Raw genomic sequence first — 27,542 nt, forward strand, 5'->3', positions numbered from 1 at the left:
GTGGGCACATGACAGTCACTTTAGCATTTAGTCCAGATGCTTCTTAGACATTAATGTCACAGCACTAAAATGATGTCACATTACATTACATCAATTAAATATTAATCAGACCATAAATAACTTTCACAGGACACAGCTGCAATGCACTGTGAATTATAAAGGGCAAAAAACCATGTCCACATCAAACTAAGTCATAAAAACATTTTTTTTTTATTTCAATGTAGACCTCTCTTCGGCTTATTCGGAATTAAAACAGTGATTTACAGCCCCTGTTAAAACACAGTACCTCATTACCCATGATTCCTCTCCCTTTTAATTACAATTAGCACACAGATACTTCACATTTAGGTAGAGAAATGTATTCATTGTGCTTGCTTCACCATAATTAACTCCGAATCCTCTAATGAGCTGTATTCAAAGCAAACATAGCGTTCTTAAACAAAATGCCAAGGCAATAATATGCAAGGTAAACAAACACTATTCACTTTAATGCTGCCAACCAATTAACATGTAAAACCATAAACAAACACATTATATGAAAAGCTTATCTCGATAAGCAGCAAAGATCAGAGATGCCGCTTGATTTGTTAGACCAGACCTAACTTAGCTCCCTCCTGCACCTTGAGCAAAATCCCCACCTATTGAAGCCTGTATATGAATACTGAAGTGACGCAGATTTTAACTACAAGGCCAGTAAATATCACGGAGCCTCAATATTTCATGCATGCAGCACTCGCTGAAATGCGAGCGAGGCTTAATAGCGCCCGCATATTCAAATGACCTTTGAAAAATACTAATTTGGAGCGGTATGCTACCTTCAGTTTATTTCAGTTTATTTATTTTGGTATAGCCCTGTCAGCCATTCGGCTCTTGAATCGGGTGCAACCACAACAAACAAAAAAACAAAAACACGAACAAGAAAAACATCTTAAAGTGACTTTGTGACGGTGCAAACAGAAAATCCATGAAAAAAACCCAGCAAAATATTCCTGAAAAAAGCACCGTACACCAACGCTGTGTGCAAAAAATCCCAGTGGGATGCAAGTCAAACAACAACAACAACAACCACAAGAAAACTTAGATTAAGGCCATCAGTCTAACTCTGTACTACAACAAAACAAACATGTTCAAACCAAAAAACGTTTTCGAAATCACCAAAAAATAAAGCCATAATTGCAACGTAACAGTGATCACAGGGACTGTGACCGAATTTTTACAATAAACTACATAAATAACATGTACCACCAAATCCTAGAGCCATAACTGGCTGCATGAGTTACTCCACAACAACAGAAGCATCAGTCGGAGTATCAAATTTTTCAATGCACCTTTAAGATCAGCACGCTAAATCAAAATACAGATAATACTTTGCAGCGTCATCCGGAGCGAAACATTTTATTTTATTTTACGCCAATGAATAGCAGTGGCAGCTAGGGGTGTACAACTCCTCTAGAGCAGTTTTGAGAGAAGATCTCATTGGTAGCGATTCAAGTTGCAGTTTATTGGCAATAGCATTCCAGACCCTGGGGGCATCAATAGCAAAGGCCCTTCCTCCAGTTTTTGTACAGCAATAGGGAATGTGAATATTGGTAAATGAGCGAAGACCTGAGGTCGAATTTGTTCTTTGAAACAGAAAGGAGATCCAGCAGGTAGTCTGCGTATTTTATTGTAAGTACATCGTGAATAAATAAGATCTGGTGCACAAGCCGTCGAACATTAAGAGATGTTAAGTTTGACCCAATGTAGAGATCACAGTGGTGAGTCCAATATGGGCAGTTCAATGTAAATCTTAAGGCCGAGTGATAGATGGAATCAAGCTTCTTCAGTACAGTACTTGGGGCTGATTTATACACGATGTCAAAGTAGTCAAGTAGAGGCAGTATGGTAGCTTTTATCAATTCCAAACGGAACATTGGGGGGAAGCAGCGCTTGTGTCGATACAGAAAACCAATTTTTATTTTTGTCTTTTTACCAATATAATCAATGTGATCTTCAAAATTCAGTTTTGAATCCAGGATGACCCAAGATACTTATAGATCTTGACTTGCTCTATTTGATAATTATTTAAGGAATGTAATTGGGGAAAAATAACTTCCTGCTTTAGTCCAGGTGAGAAGTATAGCACCTTTGTTTTGGAGGTATTCAGGACTAGTTTAAGAGCAACTAGCTGAAGTTGTAGTTTGTTGAAATCACCCTGTAGCTTAGCAATCACGTCATCCAGAGAGCGGCCAGCAGTAATCAGTATCGTGTCATCTGCAAAAAGATTTACCCTGGAATGATCCAGGTCAGTGTCCAAGTCATTGACATAAAGAGAACAAAAGGGGGCCGAGGATGGAACCCTGTGGAACCCCTTTTGTTATCTTAACACTGTTTGACCTCCAACCATCTGTGAATACAGTTTGGGTGCGAGAAAAGAGGTAATTTTGTAACCATTTTACTGCGTTTTTGGAAAAACCGAGGCAACTTAGTTTACTAAGCCGGGTGTTGTGGTCTACTGTATCAAAAGCTTTGGATTGAGAAGTCCATTGCGTTGTCTTACAAACAAGAGCGGAAGATAAAGCCCTGCAATCGCCTGCTAATGCCACTACCGGTGAAAGCAACCCGTCCCTCGAGGGAACTCTAGACCTGAGAGCCCCTCTATGGGGTATTTGGCCTACTCGTCCACCCACACTTTACTCCATCACACGTGACCCTGTCTATCGAGTGACTGTGGTGCACACATCCATACTGATGGGCACAGACATTAGCGAGGGAGTCTAATCAACTTGCCCAATGGACGAAATGGAATTGAACCGGCGACCTCTGGATTGCAAGTCCAGTGTGCCAACTATTGCACTAGGGTAACGTCCTTTATTGCCGCAACATACACGCATAGAAGTCAACAATGAGGCTTGTTTATGAAATGCCTTCTCAAATAAGCAAAAACGTCCCCACATACAATGTATCCACAGTGAAGTAAAATGTCTGCTAACTGCGATGCGTAATGTGTGTGAAATGTTATCTTGGCAAGTTGTGTCACATTAATGTACAACTCTGGCAACATGTATACACTGTGACACCACGACCATGCTGTAACAGTGCTATTGCCCCAGGAGTAGGCAGCATCACAACAAAAACAAATATTGACTAATGTACGATATTTATTTATGCGTGCATATTGCCTGTACACCTAACTACAGATCAAAGGAGATAATTTAAAAAGACGGTTATGTTAAAACAAAATGTTTACAGAAAAAAATAGTTGATGTGTCGACAGAAGCCATTATTGTGAATTATTGTGGAAATATGGATAAATAGCTATAAAGCGTGGAAATCATCTTTTTAGTCTGCTTAATATAGTCAGAAGACTACCTGTTCACCACTCCTTTAAGCAAGTCCAAAGATGCTACCAGGCCAGCATTATTTATAATCATATGCTAATACATATATACTGCTCTATATAATGATACGATAACATTTCACTTAAATAATGTTCCCTTGAGTATATAACAAGAGCATTAGTAATTAGTAAATATGTGAGTTTCATTCATCCACTGTAGTTTACCATAACGTGGTTGAGTACCATCGTTTAACCATTTGAAGGTCATTGGAACCATTATTATTGCGTGCCAAATGTAGGGACACGCTGGTCTGTCTGTGACCCCTTTCCTGTGTGTGCCCCACAAGCCTCACCTGCAATGATCGTTGCTGCTCTACGTGCGGTCACTTAGAGGCAAGGGACACGCAACAGGATCGTGGACGAAGAGATAGATGAGCTCCGCCCACAAAGCTGACAGCCGTGATGTCAACGCGACACTCTCAGATTATTGTGGATACGAATAAAGCGAAATAACGATTTAAGGGAGGAATGTAATAAAGAAATACGATTTGGGGGGGGTAAAAAAAGTACGAATACACGTGGATTACGTAGCACTTTTCCAACACATGTTTGCCTTTTGTAGGTGTTTAATTATCTGTACGGAAGCCTACGGGTAGCTGTCAGGGAAAATATTATTTGGATATTTTCCAATAAATCTTTTTCACTATGGCTTGTATCACCAAGTTTTGAGAATCCTTCTATCAATGTGGCAGTTTTTCTTCAATCGGGTAAGTTTCTGAGAGCAGCGCAAAGTTTATACTTGTTTTGTTCGCGATGGGTAAAAGTTTTGTTTGCAATAATCTTAAATAAAAGTTTTGCTCGCAAAAGATAATCTCTATGAAAGTTATCACGCACCCCAGTTAGAGGCAAACAGACAGAGCAAATGGCTTATTGTGCTTTCAACCTCAGTTGGAATGCGTTTAAAAAGATACGCCTGTGACAGACTTATAACTGCTTTCTCATGCTGTAAAGGTATATAAAATAATCAAAGGCAATAATGTGCGCACTATAAAAAAAATACTATTTATCAGCAAGCTCCAGTTTTAATAGGCGAGAGCCAAACACGATACAAGTAAATATATTGATTGAGTTTGCAGTGAGTGGCTGTCAGCTCTCAGTTCCAAAAAGATCCACTGCAGCTTTCCCCCAGCCCCCACCAGAAACTCAAGACACCCATCACTCCGAGAAGCCAGCTCTCTATTTTGTTTACGTAACTTCCTCGTGCCATACAATTCTCTTCTAGTGCCCATTTTCTAACAGTTCCACATCGCTCAGAAAACACATGCTGCACAAGTGTGAGTCATAAATAATGACACAATGATGCCCTGAATCCACCTGGGAAATTCCTCACTGATACTCTGAAGAAACTTTGTCAGGAGGGTTCTGCATTGGAATATTTGACCACTTCCTCAAATTAATATTTGACTTCGTGTGGGAGGAAAGCAGACTTCCCAGAGGACATTCAGCGTGAAAGGGATGACAGAGAGCTTTAAAAAGATGGATTCAGGACTCCACTGCTAAACTAAAATTCGATGTAACATCACAGCCTGACCTGACCTTACAACACTTGGTATTCTCAGGCAGTCTTCCATCCGAGTACTAACAAGGCTCCACCCTCATTACCTTCCAAGGGCTGACAAGATTGGAGACATTCAGGGCGATGTAGTCACGGGGTGAGAAATGGGGAGAGATATTGATGTCAATGAAAGAGCATTCAAATATACATTTAATGTAATTTTGTGCAGTTTTCATATATAAGATATCAATCAACAGGAACATAAACAGGTAAATGCGTCAATAAAAGCGTTATATGTCAGGAAGATGATCACGTGGACTAGAGATCATACGTAAGCAGAGATGTGAAATTGACGTAAACAAGCGAGCGGGCTTGGACAGGGGGCACACGTTGCTAGAAGGGGTGATGGCCGGTGGTCAAGACTAACGCTTGAGCGGCAGACAAAAGAGGCGACATTTGGACCGAAGAGACGAGAACAATGTTCCATGGTGGCGAGATGTTAACCACCTCGACAAGTATATTGGAGGTTGTGGGTTCGATCACGACCCTGACGCCGGTATATTTGGAGTTTGCCTGCTCTCCCCCGTGGTCGCGTTCTCTCGTTTTTCGCTCCATATGTATGATCAATGTGCCTTTAGAGTATTTGGCTACTTTAAATTTCCACGCAATAAGCCACTCCGTTGAGCTATCATTTGTGACCAGGATCGCTGAGTGGGCCTTACCTGGTGAAATTTAAATAGTTTAGAAAATTAAGTGGGCAATGGCGAGACAAAAGCTTGCTTCATAAAACCAAACAAGGAGGTGGCTTTAAAAGACCTTCATGCATCACTGGATAGATCATGGTTGCTACTTTTTAAATATATAAATGCTCGTTCATGTATTCAAGGCTAAACAGTTAAAATGTCTCCCTGTTGAATAAAAAAAAGGCAATGGAGTGAAGCTCATCTCCGTCGGCGGCCTTGAGCCATTGGTGTAAATTTGGCAGTCTCCCTCTAGAACGACCAACTAATTCGCCTCCCCACAAAGTGATTCTCATTTCTTTGCGCTCGGAGGGATGTCAGCATGAGTCTAAAACTTGACCGGGTATTGAACTTGCAAATTGTGCATTTTTGTCGTCGCTTCCTACTTTCCAGACTTTGTATTTTTCATGCTGTGAACAACATATACTTTTATCCTCCTGACCAAAGGGGGAAGTGCTGTTTGCGAGCGCCTGCTAAAGTGTTTACGCACTCCCAAATCCCTCTGCATAATTGCCGCACGAGAACGAACAAACAAGCTTCTAAAAAATCTTGACAAAATAAATTACAATTTTCACACGCAAATTATATTTTATTGCATTACATTTCCATGACATGCTTATACCTTGAGCTCACTAATTGTTGGGGGGAGGGGGGGTGGAGAAAATGATCATAAAATCTTGTTTGTTTTAAATTAGAATAAATTATTCAACGTGCATATTTAAAACGAAGCGTAGAAAATAATAAACCGTCGCTCTGTAAGGAGAATGCTTAGCTATAAAATTTGTTGCTGTTCGTAATACAAACGAAATGGTTGCACATTTTTTTTTCTAGCCGATCCAGTTGACCTGGACACAGAGGGCGATCAGGCATAATTGGAGATTCTTATCCGCTAAGAGCAATTTTAAGTGTAAAAGACGAGACTGTCCACACCTGGGAAGTAAATTACTCTATCGTTAGCTTACTACGAATGGCGAGATAACGATGAATGTTATTTCAGCTGCCGTTGCTGCAGGATTGTGCTGTTTTGTCGAAGTAAACTAGGAAACGAGTGTGATAATCATGGACTCGAAGGATGAACGTGAAGCCAGGTTTTTTTCTGTTACGATTTTTGGGATCTGCATGGATCCCGCACCTGCGGTTCTCTGCAGCCAAGCAACTGTGGTTTGAGACATTATTATCAACATGCAATTTTCTGCAGCATTATTTTTGCCATTTTTGTAGAGAGCTCAAACATAAAAAGCAGTGCATTACTGTGCAATTGAAGGGAAGGAGAACCCTTGAAATGTTATGTTTAATGGTTACAATTATTCAAGCTGTTGCCTCGTGTAATGCATTGGGTTAAACAGCAAAACAACGTTGATCACGCTTATGATGATGGAATATTATTGCACTTATATATATATTTTTTAATATCAGTTTCAAGAGCATGCATGTGTGTGATAGAGAAATATTCACCACAACAAATATGTTAAACTAGTGTATGTACCCGTCATATGACGGGTTCATTAAAACAAATGAATGAAAAAGACAAAAATGTAACGATTGTATTGAATTTACTTAATCAAAAATGGTGTGCAAAACGAAGAGAAAAATACAAAAACAGAGGCACACTTGCCTTCTATCAAAAGCGGCGCTGGTATATTCTTGGAGAGAATGGAGTATTCTTGTAACAAACTAATAATTATTTACAATTTTAATAAGCCTACTATGAAACACTATGTTTTATTGCACGAAGATCGACATAGCCTACCCAGCAGCGTTACACACAGCGTACAGAGTGCCAGGTGTTAGACAAAGGTCACCAAAACTAGATGTATAATGTATGAGTCTAGAATAGAAACATAGTTATCATACTTAAATGATGTTATAATGCTTTGCTCCAACACGCGCGCAGTATGTGTACATAACATGGTCTCATATTTTTCTGCCGAGTCCATCTCACCTTGCCACTGAGATCTCAAAACGCATCACGATAAGTGGAGTTGACATTAAACTGAATGTAGCCAATGAGATTACATGCCAAGACGTCACTTCTCGGTCACAACAAGCACAGATAACATCAGATGCTAACACGTGCGTTAGATGCCGCTTACTCTTCTTCCTTTACACTTATTAGTATGGCAATTATTTGCAATTGCATCGTGTACATCTGCAGAAAATATACAATATTTGGGTTTTCAAGAGTGTTTAATTGTAGCCATAGTGTGGATGATAAAATAGAAAAGGCGTGTAAAACAGTTAATTTGACCTTCGAATAAATCGTTTGGCATAGCCTGAATCTCTGTAAAAATGACTTAATATTGCATTTCATTGGTTTTACAGGCAACTTTCTGTAAATAATGAAAAACAAAGAATCATGTACTAACCCTGTGTGTAATTGTGTCATCCTGTCACCATAGCATATAGTCTACTCCTGTCATGTACGTACACAATACATGTGCTTCTTAAAAAGTATTCAATAGCTCAGAATGAACCATTACCACCTGCATTTCGTACACGACTGAACAATATCATACGTTGTCATTTTAACACATCACGTTTGTACCATTAAACAAATCCAATTTCCACCTATTTTAGCTTGAAAATAGATATATATTGCAACGGTAGCAAATTGCATGTAGAAGCTTAACTCTGATAAATTACCGACGGTATTCTGTCCATCACTGCAGCAGAAGCAAACGCAGGGAGAGGCTGTGGATCACCGTCTAATATTTCGTTCACGTGGTCAGCGCAGTTTCCTGACAGTATTTTCTTTTATAAATGCAGTCGTGTGTTGCCCTGCCCATAGCTGATGATAACATTTGCCACTGGTTACAGCTCCAAACATTGCCTCTCTCTCTCTGTCATCCTTTCTTTCAAGACTCCATTTTCCAAAACGCCGTTATTTAATTTATTCATCGAATCCTTCCTATATGTCAGACACCTTTGTTGTTTTAGTAAATTAACAAACCCCCTCAAGGATTTTTTGTTTTGTTTTCTAAAGTGAGGTCTTAAAGAGAGATCACCCCTCGGGCTGCTTACAACATTCGCAGCGGATTGATGCATCTCGATGCTGTGCACTTCAATCGAATGACTCAAAAAAAGCAGGCAAATTTCGTTTTAGTTCTCTGCAGGTACGACGATTTTCTGCAGCGCAAAAATCAAAGCCAGGCATAGCCAAACGAATGGGACATGATTAGACCAGATAATTGCATTATGTAACAACAAGAGGTAAAGTGCCACCTTAACAAACATTAATGTAACCAAACATACTCGGGCTCTTTTATTTTCCCCCATCACACACCACAGCAAAATGGTTGTGACTTTCCAGGTCAACTGCTGTAACTAGGGTCATCTGTCAAGGTTAAAGGTAAGGCCAGGATGGACACGTGTGCCTTCGTGAGCCAAATGCAATCAAGTTCTCCTCCTCTGTCACCTCCAGGTCACGAAAACAGCAAAAGCTCACAGCGACACATCTCAAACAGCCTATTTCAGAGCATATTTCAAGATACCCACAATCCCTACTCCGTGTACAGCTGCTGACTTTTCTATGGGAAGGCCTTGCATGTGTTTCATTGCATAAACAGTGACGGATTACTTAATGGCTGCTCACACTTGCAATAATCTATAATGTCTAACCTAAATGTGTGCATTCAGCTGTATCCCAATGTGCATTGCTTTTTTAATTACGATGCATCAACTAAAGCGCGTGTCGAAAAAACAGGCTGCTTTTTTACGATGATTATTTTTTTTCCACTGTCGTGAAAAAGCCCAAAGTACTCACAATCGTCGCCTGTATCGACCACCGCTGTGTTTTCTTCCTCCTCCTCCGAGTCCTCTCCGGACTCCGGCGCTGCGGAGCTCACATATCCATCCTCAAACTCGGAAATGGATGAGGAGGAAGATGGGGGAGCGATGGGGGACAAATTGGATGTAGGGACAGGTGGAAATATTGGTGGTGGCACAAAGGTGGAGTGGTTTATAGACACACGGGGGGTATGGAATTTTGACGGAGTTCTGGTGACGGAAGACGGCTTTTGGGATGGTTTTCGGTTGAGGTTAACCATGGGAGTTCTGTTTGAGTCAAATGTCGGTCGGTTGATGTTGACCTTGGTTCGATCTGGGTGATGAGGATGATGGTGGGTAGTCCGGTTCCGGGTCGAATGCACGGTCATGTCCATGTTGGAGTTTTGATTTTGATTCCAGTTGAAGGTTGGGGTCGTTGTACTGGGAAACTTTGTATCTGGATTGATGGAGCGATTGTTGTGCAGTGTAGGAGGTGGTGGGATAACTGGTTGATCTTGCCCAACCCGATTTGGATCTGGATAAAAGTCTGTGTAGGGAGGAGATGGCTCCGAACTTCTGTCGGCAAACACCCACTTAAGGCCCGTAATGCAGAGCCCAAGGGCCACAAAGCAAATGGCCATCGGGATGATGCAGAGCATCTCGAGCCGTCGGCAAACCCGGAGCGGCGACGCATTTGGCCTCGCCGGTTTTTCCACCGTTGACTCCGCAGGCGCTCCTTCCTCTGGCACAACTTCGGCCTCCTCCTGGGCCGGTGGCCCAATGGTAATTTCACAGGCCCCATAGCTTGCTGCCGGCTCAGGCATCCTGGCTGCCGGAGATCACCACAATCCCCTTTCGCTGCCACACACCGCTGCCACCTCCTGGAGGCCTTCCCCGGAGGGCTCCGTGCTCTTAACGGTCAGTAAGAAATCAGGCGTGAGCGGTGATCAATTACTTCCTCATGGCCGCAAAGTGATCTCAGCCTCCAGCTACAATCTGATCCTCTGTGCCTCGCATTGAGATCCGTCGATACAGCGAAATTTGTGGCTCAGCTCAATCATATCAGGCTCAGCAGCTGGGTAGGATAATTACTGCAGCTAAAATGTCTTCAGCCCTGCTGATTCAACACACCTTTAGGCAATTGCTGGCTGAAAAAATCCTAATTGTGTATTCGATTTCAAACAGACCTAAATTGATCCTGAAAGCTAGCAATGCTGAATACTGAAATTGATACACTGTTACAAGCAGGGCATCTCCTTATTGTGTTAGCCACAAAACAATACTTTCCAAAGCTAAATACTAAGCCAAGCTTAATTATCTTCTCACTGCAGATTGTTTTGTTCTGAGCGTCACTGCTTATTTGCATTGCTAATATGAAAGAAATTCCATTTCATTTTTAAATATATAAAAAATAAATAACTTGTTTAAATAATTACACGCATTTTTATATATATTTTCTTTCACCATATATTCGCAGTAAATCACCAACATTTGTCGGGCATTTTCTTTTCAAGTGTCACTGAAATTTAGCTGCCAGTTTAATTGCCAAAAGCATCGTCGATAACTGACCAGCCTCCAGATGACGACGGGATGAATCTTTGTCCTCATACGGAGGGCTTGCAGGTTGTGACATGCCATCAACAGCAAATCCAATAATGAGGCAATCCAGGCTGCATAAGCAGAACAATTTGGTATTGCCTGATTGACGTTCGCAGCCAGGATACCCCAATTCTTTTTCTGAGGGGGGAAAAAATCACTCTAGAGCCCTCCTGCGTCAGTCATTCAAGGGCGTCATCATGAAAGCATATGTTTGCTTATTCCTTTTAGGTCACTGCAAGCATCTTCAGCCTCCAAAATCAAGCATTCATCTGGAGATAGATGTGCACAAGACTCCAGAAGATGGGGTTATAGGACTTAAATGTTACTTGACATTTTACCCTTGCAAGGACATTATACAATGCCTCCAAAATGAGAAAATAATACTCAAATATATATTTCAAAAATTTCAGTAAGTCAACCCTATACTGAAACATTCACTGCCGAAACATCAATTGATTTTAACATTTTCAAAAAATGTCTATGACAGTATATTTCTTAAAACATCACATGATATTTTGCATCATTACATTTTACATTACCAAAGATATAACATTTGCACGTAACAATAAAGCATACGCTAAATAAATAAAATGTTTCAGTAATGTTTATAGCACTTACTGTGAATTGTGAAAGATATCCGGCTCCAGATTCCCTGTACACAACGCTACTTTCATCTCTGGCGCTCTGGATTTTTTTTGCACGTATTATTTCCTCGTTTTTTCCTCCAAAGAAACAATCTTTACATTTGCACAATGCGCACAAAAATTGCAATTTTCCAAATATTACAGGCCGCCGGAATTCAAAGTTCTCCCATGAAAATGCCTCTTCCGCCGTAATTACATGCACAATTGTAATGAATTGAAGGATGGTCCATCATCGAATTCTGACTTCCATTCCACCAGTCTCCTCGGAGCGGCGGCGAACATTTCAGCGATCGCGCAGGACCCACTGCGACAGAGGCAAATATGCAGGAGGCTCGCTCCAAGCGTTAGAAAAAGGGATGAAGGTCCGTCCAAAGGTGATGTGCACGCGTCACGCAGCTACATCGGTCTCTCCTGCCTCACTTTGTCACGGGAAGCACACGAAAGCCGATCCCAGGAGGAGCACGGAATGGTCTGCAGCCTCATTCCTCCACTTGGAAGAGAGCTTGCGAGCACCACCCTCTCGCTGCCTGTCTGCCCTGCTCTCTCCGCTCTTCCTCGCGCACAATTGCTCCCTGACAGCGGATCGTACCACGTGGGTTCCAGAAAAAGGGGGGGAGGGGGGGTGGAGGCTCGTGGCTGTCAGGTTGTTTGGAGTGTACCAACGTGCCGTTCTCCGTGGGTGTAGGATGCATGAAGGTTGCAGGCATTTTGTCGGTCCTAATCATTCGATGTACCAGCCTGTCGGCCCGGATTTTTTGTTTGTTTATGAAAAACGTAAAATAAAAAAATAGGAACAATTGCTCATTAAATTTATTTTTTTCTTCAACACAGGCTCTGCAATTAATGCTATGAAACAAATTTTACCTTTTGGGATGCAGGTAGAAGTTGGTAATGAATCTGGTAAGATTGTAGCAATTATGTAATTACCAATGCATTTCCAGTTCAGATGGAATAATGCATGGGTTAATGGACAACATCTGGAAAATCATGAAAAAGCACCCCTGCCCCTCCCCTAAAAATCACCCCCCCCACACACACCACGACCTACATCAAATCAATGATGTACACAGGTTTTATGACGGAAGCTTTGATCAGCGAACGTAACAAAAAAAATTGAGGCGCATAAAATTTGGCATGCAACATCGAGAGAAGCGGCAAATGCGGTCTCATACTTCTGCAGGTAAAGTGGGCCCCACAATGGATAACAACCATGTCGAGTGATTAATAATTAAATGCAACGGGGCTGGGAGTACGGAGCGGGGAAATGGACTGCTTTATCACTGCGAGGAAAACGGGTGGCGGGGGAGAGAGAGAGAGAGAGTGTGTGTGGTTCCTTCGGGAACTCATGCAGCCGAGGCTGAAATTAGTGACAGAGCGCTACCCAACGTTGACGTGTGAAATGTACCACGGGAAGTCATGCTCCGATGTTCCAGAGGGCCTTTTGTCGGTTGGGCCCTTAGTTCAAAGAGGATAATGTATGTGTATTCCTATAAGGGAAAGGCACGCATAATTGAGGAGCAATGCGCTGTAAGCACAGATTGGATCAAAGGTGACATTGTACGTCACCAGAAATTGGTAAAAAATTTTTTAGTAACTTTGCACCCATTGCATTTTTGCATTACTGTTAATTGCTTGAGGCGAGGGCTTATATTTCAGATGGAGGTGTCCAGATTAAGCTCCAGAAAATAGCCCCTCCCCATACTGCTGTCGGGGGAAAGGGGGAGGGGGGTCTGAGGATTTGAGGTTTGGGTAGTTCGGGGTTGGCAGAACCCAGAAAACATCTGGTGAGAAATGAAGCCCTATTTGGGACACATGCTCCCTTAGGTTGACAGATATCTCAGCAGAGGATTTGCAGCATCTCTGGCTTACGTGATACTTCGAATACGCTTATGACAAGATTCACATGCAAACATAACTCTTTCCAAACACAAGTCTCACACGCGCTGTATTATTTTGCCAAATGAGCAGGTGCATGCAATGCATCATTACCTCATTTAAATATGGATGAAATATAATGGGAAACTTGAAAAGATTGGCCGTGTCGCTGAATACGTACACAGACCATATAGCGATGAATTGCACCAATAGCATATTACGAAGTAAACCATTACACTCGCTTAACATTGAATGATATAAATGTATTGGCAGAGTGTCATGTATGAGATCAAGCTGAGGTACAAATTAGGAGACTGTGGGGAGAAGCATATATTGGGAAGCTTACAAGAGAAAGATCAATTTACTGTATGCGTGTGTCCTTTGTGTGCACGTGTGTCATCGTGTGCCGGTGTGCATGTATACGTGAGTGTACGTGGTCGGATATTGATCAGAGAAATGCAATATAATCCCAGCCACCCAAGTTCAATTCCTAGGCATGCGAATATTGTATTTTGAAACCTAGCCAAATCAGCTGCTATGTCAGGTGTGCTTAACATTAGTAAGGGTCTAATATGGTGTTTTAACGTCAGAACATTTTACGTGATGGTATTAATCGCTGTTTTCTGAAAGTAGTAACATTTACTATGGATCTTCATGCGATAATATCATAGTATTTTCTGATTGTGCTTGTGTAAACATGCAATTGGAATGCACACATTTTTTTCCCCTCAAAGATGCTAGCGTGGTGTAATGATCAGCACTCTGGCCTTGCAATCCAAAGGTCACTGGTTCAATCTCCTGGAGTGGCATTTGAAACAATGGGCACGTTTCTTAAATCCTGCCACTTCCGTCCTCTCCACACTATAAATTGGTAAATCAGCAGGTTGTATGTGGTGGGGTCAAGTATGGGTATTTCCACCTCGTCCAACACGTCTGGCCAACATGGAAGAGTAGGCCAAATACGCTCTAGAGCAGTGTTCTTCACTATGTTTCAGAGGGGGTGGGGGGGCACTTTCGCCGACAATACATCAGTGTGAGGGCTGCCACACATTTGAAACCACTGGGGTTTGACACCATGACGTGGGGTGTTTTGACATCTGTTGCTGTATTGTCAGGGGGCGCACGTCAGGGGCCGGACTAAAGGCCACCAGGGGCCGCCAGTGGGCCACGCAGTGAAGAACGCCGCTGTAGAGGGCCTTTGTAGAGCTCACTCTGATGGAGGGCCTACCACCAGCAGTGGCGTGAACAAGCAGTCGCAGGGCTGCACCTTTACTAACACACAATAAAATCTGTCCCCAAAAAATCCAAGAATTCCAAAATGTCGCGGCCATCCCCGTGGGGCTGAAAATCATAGAACCGTCGAGTTTTCGTGGATATTTTCCGCTTGTTTGGATGCCAGATCAAAAAACAACTCCTCTAATCCGTGACAATCCCTGATATTTCTTCTCGACGTGGATCTCTGGAGCAATGTCCACCTCCCGAGCCCACGTGACCAGGGGATTCATGGAGTTCTACCGCCTTTGAAGAGACTACAGAGGGCGTGAACAGGCTAATGAGCAGCCCAATGTGATGTTTCGTTTTCTTAACGTGCAATAAAGAAATCCTGCAACTATTTTCTAGACTTACTGGCAATGGTACACAAATCAACAATTCACGTACACAGCATGCACGTCTGTGTGTTGAACTTCTTTCGCACCGTGCACAGCCATCCGTGCTAATCGGAGGTGCGGGAGAGTTGTTGAAGAGTGAGCGTGTAAATACTCGTTGGTGAATAAGTAGAGACAAGTACAACTCAAGGAGCATATCCACAAAGAGGAGAGAACACCTCCTGCACTGAACTGTGCCAATCAAGTCACAAGCCGCAGTCAACACGAGCTAAAGAGTGACTTTATAACTAAAAGTGCGTGGACTATCGCCACGGTGAAGATATCTGTCCGTCTGTCACCTGCACGGAGAGAGAGAGAGAGAGAGCGATCTCTCTGCCTACACTCACGGGAAAAGCGCATCCACACTTCGTCAAAGTCCCCCAGCCGCCACTGCCGGCGTGGGGCCAAGTCGCAGCGACGTCGCACGGGCTAAAGGCGGAGGAGGAGGAGGAGGAGACATCGCGACGTAACGACTCCTACAGGCGAGGGGAGGACGCCCGCTCATCGACTGCGACAAAGGATACCCGCGACTGCGCTTGAAGTCCGTTCATCAATAAGTATCGCGGCTATTTCGGGTGTTTGGTATCGCGTCCTTATACATGTTTTGACTCCTTTTGATATTTGGTTGTTTCATGTCGATTGCTTTTGCATACAGAGCATTTCCTGATGCAAATACCTTCGTGACAGTATTCTAAAGTTGTACCGAACACCGGTTGCATATTAATGACCGGTATTCTGGATTTTAATCAATAAAGTCGTGTATGTGGTTTACCAGGATATTCAACCATTCCGTTTGGATGCGACGATAGAAAAAAAACACATCTGGCATCCATGGGCTACTGTCATTATTCAATTATACCCTAGACAACAGAAACACCAAAATCATTGAAAAATACCAATTGGAATAACAATTATTCATTGTATTTAGTGGTATAGAATTTAAACAATAGATGAAACAAGACGGTGATAAATAACCTCCTGGCTTTTGTACATGATAAGAGAGTAGCTGTACAGCCAGCTCCATAGTTCAATTGCAATGAGTAGAATAATCCATATCTGATTTACAGCAAATACGCCTGCAAACAGGTTACCGTTTTACATACCAAGTCGTACCTTTGATTTACTTCCACAATGCGCATCAACTCTTGTGCGCATGATGCCTAATTATAAACAAACACATCGGCTTGCAAAGAAGCTTGACATGATTATCAGATTGCATGGTTATATGAATATTATTTTGAATGCTGTTAAATATGTCAATAGTGCAGACAGTCAATCACGTGGTAAATGAATGCACCAATATATTTCGTATGCATAAATTTGAATCACCAAACGAAAAGGCACATTTAAAGAATATAATAGCACTCATCAATCAGCCAGCCCCGGTCACACGGAAGGGTTCCACCTGGCAAATGCTACCCTGCCAAACGTAACAATAAACATCAACCACTGAATGAGCTTCGCTGGGTTGGCTGAGCTCCTAACACCGGGGGGGAAAAGTCGATGCAACACTAGACACATCATTCTTTTAAACAGGAAAATAATGAGTACTTGACTTCACAAACGCACGGAACATTAATAGAACTGATCCAGGCCACTCCGTGGGCATTGACACGTATTGGCAAGAAAATGAAATGTTCTGAGATTTTATTTTATTTTTCACATTCTAAGTGCCCCTAAATTAACGGACATTCCATGACAATTGAAAGTGGTAAAAATGTATTGTCAGCGAATCACCGGACCTTAAAATTAGCCATCCAAAATGGTATGCCATAAGTGTTTCACTTACGTGTGAATCTCATTTTTATTTCAACAACACGTGAAGTACGCGTCAGAGAAGGGTGGAATCTAACCGTACCCCATGGCCTACGAGAGTTGTGTTCTGCATACGCGAGTTTATTCATTCCAGTTAATTGCAACGTGTTCCCAACTGCTTACGTAATGGTGTCCCTACAAACAAAGACAAAGATCCCCCGTATAGCCTAAACAGACTGTGGGGCAAGCGCTGTTAGCGAGCACCTATGCAGGCTGGAACAGTACACAAGGGGGTGGACAGCACCACGCCCGGCCGCTTTTGTCTCCCTAGTAGCGATGTTTACACACCAGGTACTCATTTGAGGCTGAGTCAACCTAGGAGAGGCCCAGGGCCGGTTTAAATATTCGCCACTGGTGTTGGCCGTGAGCGGCAATTGAACTCGGGCCGCCGGGTTCGTAGCGCAGCGTCGCGCTACCTGCTACACTACCGCTCTGTCACACACACAGAGACACACAACCAAACTGAATGAATGAAGGCAATTTTACTGCTTTTCCCTTTTTCACATTTGTCATTCCGCTAAAGCAGACACTAATTAAATACGCATTCAAACAATACAATGTCTAAACGTTGCAGGTGCAATAATACGACGTGGATCTAATTATGCATACTTATTGTATGCAAGTATCCAGAGCACAATTTGTAAAAAAGAATTGCAACTTTTGTTCTGTTCGTTGATGAAGTGATACATTTTAGGAATGATGCCTGTTTAACGTGTTATAAACTAAAAAATATAATATGCAACAGACTTACATGCACACACATGCATGTGTACATGCAAATGAATATGCAAATGTACATGCAAATGTGATTTTCATTTCACTGCGGCTGTAATGATGAATGAATTTAATCAACGAAATGTTCTGTAAAAATGATCAAGTACCATTCTACGAATTGATTAAGCCCGTAAAACAGACATACGGTGCGAAAAGAAATGTTAACTTGTATATCGATGATCACATCACTTGATAGACCAGCTATCTGCAAGCATTCAGGAATTCCCCCAAGCAAATTGTTCATGCTGCAAACAGATATAATTTTGCATGCACATCTCCTTTGTGATTCTGGCTTTGCGATTGTACATTTTGCTTCAATTATTCTGTTTGATTGAATTATCTGTCCTCTGCCAAAATCACCCGTGGAATGTACCCAGTTTTGATGAAATATCAGAAGCTAAGAAGAACGGAGCCTGGATTGTGCTAGGATGGGTGATCACTCCGTAAAATAAGTGTTATAGGCTGCGGTGCTACATTGTGGGCAGTAGACGGCCGTGCAGCAACATTTTATTTTAGGTTGTACTTTAATTCTATGCTCTCACATCCACTCTACCCACCCTCGCCAATCTGCGCTGTCCCGTGTGGTGAAGCATGGAAAAATCACCCCACAATTCGCACTGCATCGAGCAGCAGATGGCCAAAGGGGCTTTACATCACATATCTGCAGAACGTCATGGAACAACGTTTTTTTTTCTTCTCAAAGTTACAAATAAAGTGTGTGCAGGTTATTTAATTTGGCAGTAATGTTCAGCTCAGCAAATAAAATAAAATAAAAACTTTGTTTATAACGCTTCACGCACGTGTCTCGCCTCACAAGAGCGTCTGTGCGCCACGACGCAGGCCGCACCTTGTCCGGCTCGTACGAGGTGACGACCCACAAAACGACGAAGAAGCGTTGGTAAGTTTCGTGGTTTTTACACACGAGAGCAAGAGGATTCACCCAGTAATGCGCCAGCACCACAATGCCCGGAGCAAAACCCAGAGGTGGCTCTCAAGGTCTTTAGGGGTTGACTGCAAGTCCAATTCAACGTACGCTTTTTTTTTGAGCCAGCCGTGTCTGGAACGGCTAATACAGCTAATTGAATGGTGGATTGTTAACTGAGCAGTTCACTGTCGAGTGGCTGGAATGGACAGACAGGGCGTGATATTTTTTTTGCTTTAACCTGCGGGGAATTGTGGATCAGCGACCTCTGTGGAACATGGCATCTCCATATTGCGTCCATCCCTGCTAATTACATGATTTATCACTGCATAATATGTATATTAAACACGTATTAATGTTACATAATACACTACAAAATGACATTCACAGATAAACTGAAGATATGGTTATAGCACACAGTCTATATACATATATCTTGCTGTCATTTATATTTTACCAGGTAAGGCCCACTGAGCGAGACAGCTCTTTTTCAGAAGCGACCTGGCCACAAATAATAGCTACTAAATGATAGCCACTTCCTTAAATTATAGCTGAACTATAGTTAAAGGAAGTGGCTTATCACGTGGAAATTTACATCAGCCAAATAGTTTAAACACTTGTTTCTAAATGTTGAGAGAAAAACGTGAGGACCCAGAAAAAAATTCCACACGACCACGGGGAGAGAGACACGCAAACTCTAAAATGCAGGCATCAGGGTCGGGATCGAACACACAACCTCCTGTATACCAGGCAAGGGAGGTGACATCTCGCCACCTCGACGCCCTATCATGTAAGCCATCATGTTTGCTATTCATAGTAAATTACACATACATCAGAATTGGATAGAGTAAACGCAAAAATATTTGTCATAAACTGTTAAGGTTGTAAAACATATCGCTGGTAAAATAAATAAGCATATAAAAAAACAATGAATAAAGAATGCAAGAATGAATTCTAACATCAAAGCCCAGAGTCAATCACATCCAATTAAGGTTGAAAAAACAGAAATAATAAAATGTATTATTACATCCGAATTAATGATACATTGTCAGCATTGCTTTGTTGATTTTTTTTCCCCAACACAATTCATCCCTTACCATTTTGATTTATTATAAAGCATTCTTTTTGCAGCCAGGCATGTGATATAAAAATTATAATGGTAGTCACATAAAACAATGGAATTTATGTGCCTTTGTTTCGTTTTGTTTTCTCTCCATGATTTTGCAGGAAACAAAAAGGCGGTTAGCACGGTTGGCTGTCACCCCAGCAAAAGGTCTCTGGCTGCATTAGTCACTCAATTTTGCCTTCCAAATTACAGTCCAAATTCTCCCTTCAGGTTTCTCTGCTTCAGCTGGTCACACTGATAGATCCTGGCCTGATTGCTTGAAGGCGGTTAACGCGCGACTCTGACCCACATCTGATTTGCCACCGAGTTCCTCGGCGGTCTATTTTTGGGCCGATACTTGGCCCCATCCAAATAAACAATCTTCTCAATGCCTTAGTGAGCTGTTGAGTCATGATGCATGGCAAGGGCAGCACCTTTTCCCCGACTAAACCACAAGCTTCGTGGCTTGCGGCTCTCCTGGAACCTGGCCTTTCTCATCTACCCAACTGGTCCACATTCATCGCGCCGTGCGTGAAAGCCAATAATACACAAGCCCCACAAGCGCCTACAAAGAGTTCACTCCGTGATTTTACACCTGGATACCTCCCAATAGTCCAATAGCGTTTTTTAAACAATATAATTAACGTTCAAACATTTGCCAAAATTTCAGTACACTAAGTCAGTGGATTTTCCTGAACAAAATAGCCACGTTTATAACAACAAGATACCGTTAATTTTTTTTTTATATTTTAGAGGGATGCGATGTGCGTAATTTTGATTTCATCCGATGGTCAAGAATTATGATTGAGTGGCCGCCAATAAACGGAATGCTTCTGAAAGAATGTCCACCAAGAATGTCCACCAAGAATGTCCACCAAGGAGATGGGGTAACGGCCGTGAAAGCGATGGCAAAGGCTTAGGGAAGCTTTCATCCAGCAGTGGATTGATCATGGCTGATGATGATGATAAGTAGCTCAACAGTATGTGCGTCGCCTTATGCACCTAGTGATTTGAGTTAAATTCATGGTCACAGCCAACATCTGTCCGTGACGTCTAAACCATTCCTGGGATTATCTCTTCACCAACACGCTGCATGGTGAAGTATGGTCAAACAGTCCCCCACGATGGGCATGGTGTGGAGGAAGCTGTCCTCCAACATTGTCAAAGGGGTTTTATATTTTTGTAATAATAAATATTATACGTGTTACTATGCGCAATATAAATTGCATATTCATCAGTTAACAAGATGTTCCTTTACAGACGAATGTCTCTAATGCGAGCGGATAAAAAAAACATTCCCATAGCGCTACCGATGTACACCATTGTGGTGCGTGTCATGAGCACAGTAACCACCCATAAATGTCATTGTCTGACTCATTCATCATTTAGCAAGGAGGAACAACCATGCATATGCATGGATTCTGTAGAGTTTTCCAATATATTTGTTTCTCCTAAGTAGTACTTAATTCGCTATGATAACGATTAACGAAACATTCCAAGCAGCACAGTGAGATGATGTCATACGTTATGACGTTATTACCTTGGCCGCAAAAGGATAATAATTTTAGCACTGTTTTTTTTTTAAACGCCAAGTGTTGGGCAACTCTTCAATTAATTTGCCCGGTTTTCCCAAGAGTAATCCTGACAATGTATCCCTACTTCATTGCCTTTACAAGAGTTATTGTGCTCCCCCTACAGACAGACGGGAACTAATGCACAAATTTCTTCCAACCCGAGTTGGAAAACATTACAAAGGGGTCGGCGTTCCCGAAAATTAAACGCTACAATTCGAGCATTGCCATGCTGCCAAAACATACGCGAGAGCCAATCAGGAGCGAGATGTCTTCTGTGCCTCTGTGAAACCTCCCGACATCATAGCCGTGCTCATTAAACTGCTCCTACTGAAACATGCAAGACACGCCTGTGATTTCACGCGTGTGTGTGTGTGCGAGCATGCACGCCTGCGTTCACATATTCGTGTAAATATCGCCGCGTACGCTTTACGTGCAAAGAACAAAGACCAAAGATGCCCACCGTTGGTTGTCTGCACCGGCTGTTGCGGTAATTGCTGTTAGCGAGCGCATGTGAAGGCCGGGGCAGTGCGCACGGAGGTGCTGTGCCTCACAACCACGCCTGTCCACTTTTGTCTCCACCCCAATGCTGGTGTAGTCACGCTTCATTCAAGGCCGACTCAACCAGTTCAGATAGTCGCCACTCACGTTAGCGGGATTCTAACATGGGTCGCCGGGTTCGTAGGGCTACGTTTGAATATAGTATACGCATGCACACAAAAATACGAAAATTCCCCGTATCGCCTTCACAGACTGTTGGGGCAAATGTTGTTAGCGAGCGCCTATGAAGGCCGGCACGGCACACGTGGGAGTGGGTGGCCAACACCACGCCCGACCGCCTTTGTCTCTCTAGTGGCGATGTTTACACACCGCACTAGGTATAAATACACATACTGACGCATTTATGCATATATATGAATCAGTATGGATTTATTAAGAAATTTGTATATAACAGTATGAACGTCTTTTAACTTATATTTCTCAGACTAATGTTACGGGTATTTATTATGTTATAGATCTAAGAAAGTAGGCTTCCAATCATTAATTTCACAATTACATGCAAGCCCTATTCCCAAACTAGTGTATGAATTGTCACAATTCAGGCTCACATTTGAATTCAATAATCATTTATCTGTCTTTTTTTCTGCTTCCCTTGCACAATTTGTATACTTGATCTCAAATGATGAATTGGCATATAATTTGAATATAATTACCATGATTTAACAGATAACTGATTCTCAAATGCAGGTTTTGATGCACGATGGTGAGTATAAGAATATATATATTTTTTCTAAAAGCATCGTTACCTTCCTCCTTTATCCAGTGCCATGACACATGTCTGTAAAATAGAAATGATGGAATTTGTTTATTCCTACTTAACAGCTACAAGCAGCGTGTTATGCAGAGATTATAATGCTATTCATCATCATTCATGATCCACTCCCGGATAAAGGCCTCCACCACAAGCCACGATTAACTCCCACGATGCAGCGATGTAACACACCACCCCAGAGCCTGCATGCGTGCCGATTTCATCACTCCATCTCTTGGGAAAAATGTCCTCTCAGATGTGTTCCATTTCTTGTCTGCCACCGCCATTATCCTAGACCATCGGTCATCTGCCCTTCCAGCAACGTGTCCTGCCCAAGTCTGCTTCAATCTCATAGCAGTTTGAACGGTGTCATTAACCTGTTCCTGATTCAAACCTTTCGTGACTGCAGGGATTCATATTCTTGGTTCTTTCGGTAAAGTCACGTAGAAGGGAAACAATAAAATAATAGAAATATAATAATTTAAATAATTATTTTATTGTTTCCCTTCTACGTGACTTTACCGAAAAAAAACAAGAATATAACCTGTTCCTCTTTCAGCCCCTCAATGTAATTCCGAGCAAAGCATATCTCTCCACGAGCTTTTGTACACTTTTCAGTTTTTTGTTTAATACTTTTTTGCGTTTTGGTGATGATCCCCTTTGTGACCCCCTATTGCAAGTGAAAGCAAAGATGTGAGGCTTCCAAGGGTAGTGTGATTAAAATCACGTGGACTTGAGTTACTTGTGTCCAAAGAGCATGTTGTCAGTGCCCATTATCACCGATTTGCAGTGATTTTAAAATAACATTTATGTGATTTAGTATACACACGTTTCTTCTATCTCTGCGGTAGCATGTGGCTTTATGTTAGACCTCGCCATTAATGCGTCACGGTGATAAAGGTGTTAATGTTGATGTATTGCGGGACAAAGCAAAGCCTTCTCCAGTACCACAAGTAGGGTTACATATTGCTGGGTAAACAATATTTACATTCGCAAAAAAATTGAGCATGAGCCATAAAAGTTCAGAATTTTTGAAAATTTGTTAGAGTGGCCTTTGCGATCCGAGGAGTAAATAAAGTAAAAAAATATTTGCCGATTCATCTTTGAGAGTGTGTGTGTGTATGAGATGGAGTGCTGAAATCAGCTCATGTGCACATGCCAGAGGGGTTATTACTAAACTCAACTATAAACGAAACAATTTCTTTTTTTTTATTTTACCAGGTAAAGCCCACTGAGCTCTATCGCTCTTTTTCAGAAGCGACCTGGCCACAAATGATGGCCCAATTAAGTGGCTCATCATGTGTTTCTAAATGTGGAGGGAAAAAAAAACAAAGGACCTAGCGATCAGTCAACGCCACCACGGGGAGAACATGCAAACTCCAAATATACAGGCATCAGGGGCGGGATAAAACCCACGACCTCCCGTATACCAGGCGAGGTAGCTAACATCTCACCACCGCGGTGTCCCTTACAGGAACATCGGATACGGTGACGGCTCGAGTAGGCCTTGATCTATACAAAACAATATTGTTTGCATATTTATATTTGTACCCTAGATAGGTTGTTTGTTTATTCGAGGCTAAATAAATCACCGCAAAAAAGACAAGCAACTGCTTCTAAACAGTTGCGGTAACATTTCAACGCAATAAAACATGTTTTAACAAAATGTCTGGTTGATAACACTTACCCACCTTACCAAGATAATATTCTCCAGCTTATTGCAATTACAATTAATTACGTGACGTATTTTTTTACGAGAAATATATACACATGTGTATATACATATATTATAAACATATATCCCTTATGAATGTTTTTTGTTCTAATAGTATTTAACATAAAATTAAACACATGGAACCCACAATGCGTTAAACAGCTATCCTGCTCTGGAAAGATGCATAATTTAAAACACCTCATTCCAGATGCAAACATCTGACCTCCTGGCTTCGACATTCCTCCTCTAAGACACTGATTTAACCATCAGCAGCATTATAATATTAAAAGGCCAATGCACACATCTCGTTCATGAATGGAAAAATAAAGACAATTCATGGTGCGACTGGAGCCATGCAAGCCAAACTGCTGTAGCCATGCAAGCCAAATTGCTGTAGCCACATTCTGTGGAACGTTTTAGAATGCCTTCTTCAGTGGAGGAGTCGAAAAAGCAATGCAAACTCTTAGCTGAAGCCCTCTCGTCATCGTCATCGACATTAGCGTTTGACTCCAGAACTTATTGGCATCATATGCAAGAATAGAATTAAAAATGTAAAGATCTGTGTTTGTCAGACGCATCACATGGTGCAGCGCAAACAACAATTCAATGTTATAGCTGGGAGTCAATATTATGTCCCTACAGTGAAATCAATACACAAACAAAGCACCACGTTGGGCACAACTATTTTTATTACTGTGATATTTTTAAATTTAATATTTATCCTACAAAATCAAGAATAGCCCATTTCCTGGGAATTCTCATCCAGTACAAAGGCTACTCTCATAACGATTGAAAATTCACCAATCCCTCTTCCAGTGTCTTACACAATTGCTTACTGCTATTACAATTATTGGCTTGTGTGCAACATTCTCATCACGAACGATGTTAGCCATGGAAATAGTGCAGAGATGCTTCGACGGGCGCATGGCCATCAAACTTTCAGCATTTGTATTATACTGCCCTGAGTTGCATTTTGTCAAACCCAAACATCTCATCAAAGACGTGATGCTGAACTCTCGTTTGTGTTAATACCTCAGTGGGCTTTTCCTGGTAGGATGGGGATGGTTTAGTTTTACTTGTATGTGTTTGGGTGATTTTTTTTACCTTTCTTGTACTCTGTACTCCCATCATGTATTTTTTGTACCGTTTGTTGTTGTAACGTTCTTATACATCTGTGAAAAAGAGCTTTATAGCTTATCATATTCCTCTGGTATAAATACATCTTCTGATCCTAGATTCCTCTAGAGACGTCGCATCTGCCTCGTGACTGGCAATTCCTTAAACGCTTCACCGAGATTTGAACAAGAGGGTGTCGCATGCACTTCTGCCCTTTAGCACAAGAACAGCTCTTTAGTCGCTGAGTGAAAGCGCCTAGCTCTCCGATGTGTTTCTTGGGTTGTTGCCGCACGTCGTTCCAACGGAAGCCTCTCAGCGCATGAAGCGAAACGTCAGATGCGAAGCCGAACACACACACGTTCAAACTTGAACATGCATTGGAGAGCTGTACAGCACAACCACAAAACACAAAAAGCACCAGTGCCAAGTAAGGCATTTCTGCTTAAAGGAGGCCAATCTGTTGCAATAAAACTGACCACGTGCTTGCATATGATCTCTACAAATAAGCGGAACATTTTTTTTTACCAGAGTCTCACAATTCCCCAAATAAATAACAGCAGTTATTTTCAAAAGATAATGAAAATCTGTATGTCCGCTTTATCCTGGATTTAGCCAGCCATCATGTGCATGGCACATACTGATGTTGCAACCCCCATGTATTGTTTTGCTCTCTAGCCCAGTCACCACGTCCATAAATCTGTATGCTATAAAAAAAACCAAGTAATGCTTTAAAGAAATAAACAACAATTTAAATGTATGCAGCATCTAAATAGGTTCGTAATTTTTTTAATTTTCTGCATTAAATCCACCTGAATGACAAAGGTGGTGAACTTAGTGACTATATAATATAACATCATCGTTGATATCTGAACTACGTCAATGTCATAAGAGCAAATTCTTTCGTGACATGCGTAGAAAAGGAAGCTCTCGGTAAAAAAAAAAAAAGATCCTTTCAGTGAAAAAAATCTGCGTTGCTATGTTGATTATTCACCTGCGTCTAATTAAATAAATGAATTAAACCATTTGTATAATTGGTATTCATGCCATCCTTACAGCACAATGCAACCATGAACGTGCTATGTTTCACAGACATAGTCTGCAGGAGGAAGCATTACCCATGTCATTGGATGCGTTATCCATGGTATTGCTATGAAAAACTACACGTCGTAAATATACAATTTGATGTACTGGCAATGGATATTTAAAATAAACTATTTTTCACAACCAGTTACAATAGTTCAACATTCATAATTGGGTTACAATGTGTGTTATAAAGCCGTCAAACAAGAGCAAACACATGTAATACAAATGAGGCAATTTGTTCTCATACTTAAAATGTATGTCTAGAATACGCTGTATGCTCTGCAGTTGCTAGCCAACTATCTATATATTTTAATGACCTGCAATTTGCCCTACCTTATTTAGCCAAATACCATAAAGATGGAGCACCATGTTCCAAAAACTAAAAATGATGTTATTTTTTATTTAAAGCTTTCGTGACTGCAGTAATTCATATTCTTAGTTTTTTCGGTAAAGTCACGTTGAAGAGAAACAACAAAATAACAAAATATATATAAAACAATAAAAAATTCTCACGACGTTTCGACCATAACTCAAACGGTCATCATGGAGCGATTGTTGTGCAGTGTAGGAGGTGGTGGGATAACTGGTTGATCTTGCCCAACCCGATTTGGATCTGGATAAAAGTCTGTGTAGGGAGGAGATGGCTCCGAACTTCTGTCGGCAAACACCCACTTAAGGCCCGTAATGCAGAGCCCAAGGGCCACAAAGCAAATGGCCATCGGGATGATGCAGAGCATCACGAAACGTCGTGAGAATTTTTTATTGTTTCATATATATTTTGTTATTTTGTTGTTTCTCTTCAACGTGACTCTACCGAAAAAACTAAGAATATGATGTTATTTATTCAATCGAATAAGTATCCATGTGAAATGTTCATGACATCAATGCAATCCTATATTATTCAGCATTACATTGATCATCATCAGCCACTGTCTATCCACTGCTGGATGGAGGTCTCTCTATACCGTCACCATCATGTATGGTCCA

General features: G+C 41.6%; 1 protein-coding gene across 7 annotated transcripts in view; it reads right to left on the minus strand.

Annotated features, from left to right (window-relative positions):
* Window positions 1-27,542, minus strand: part of LOC116940375 (pro-neuregulin-1, membrane-bound isoform-like) — a 492,066-nt gene that overhangs the window by 188,335 nt on the left and 276,189 nt on the right. Inside the window, exons 1-2 of one of the 7 annotated variants that reach the window (XM_032950160.2) lie at window positions 11,597-12,619; window positions 9,378-11,247 (exon numbers count right to left, since the gene is read on the minus strand). The exons of the other annotated variants lie outside the window; for them this stretch is intronic. Of the exons in view, the coding sequence (XP_032806051.1) occupies window positions 9,378-10,203 (826 nt within the window). The 5' untranslated portion in view covers window positions 10,204-11,247; window positions 11,597-12,619. Of the gene's footprint in view, window positions 1-9,377; window positions 11,248-11,596; window positions 12,620-27,542 lie in introns of those variants that run through there. 7 annotated transcript variants of the gene reach the window in all.

Source organism: Petromyzon marinus, chromosome 8, assembly GCF_048934315.1.
Source record: "Petromyzon marinus isolate PM22_M1 ecotype Great Lakes invasive population chromosome 8, UKy_Petmar_22M1.pri1.0, whole genome shotgun sequence".
NCBI lineage: Eukaryota > Metazoa > Chordata > Hyperoartia > Petromyzontiformes > Petromyzontidae > Petromyzon > Petromyzon marinus.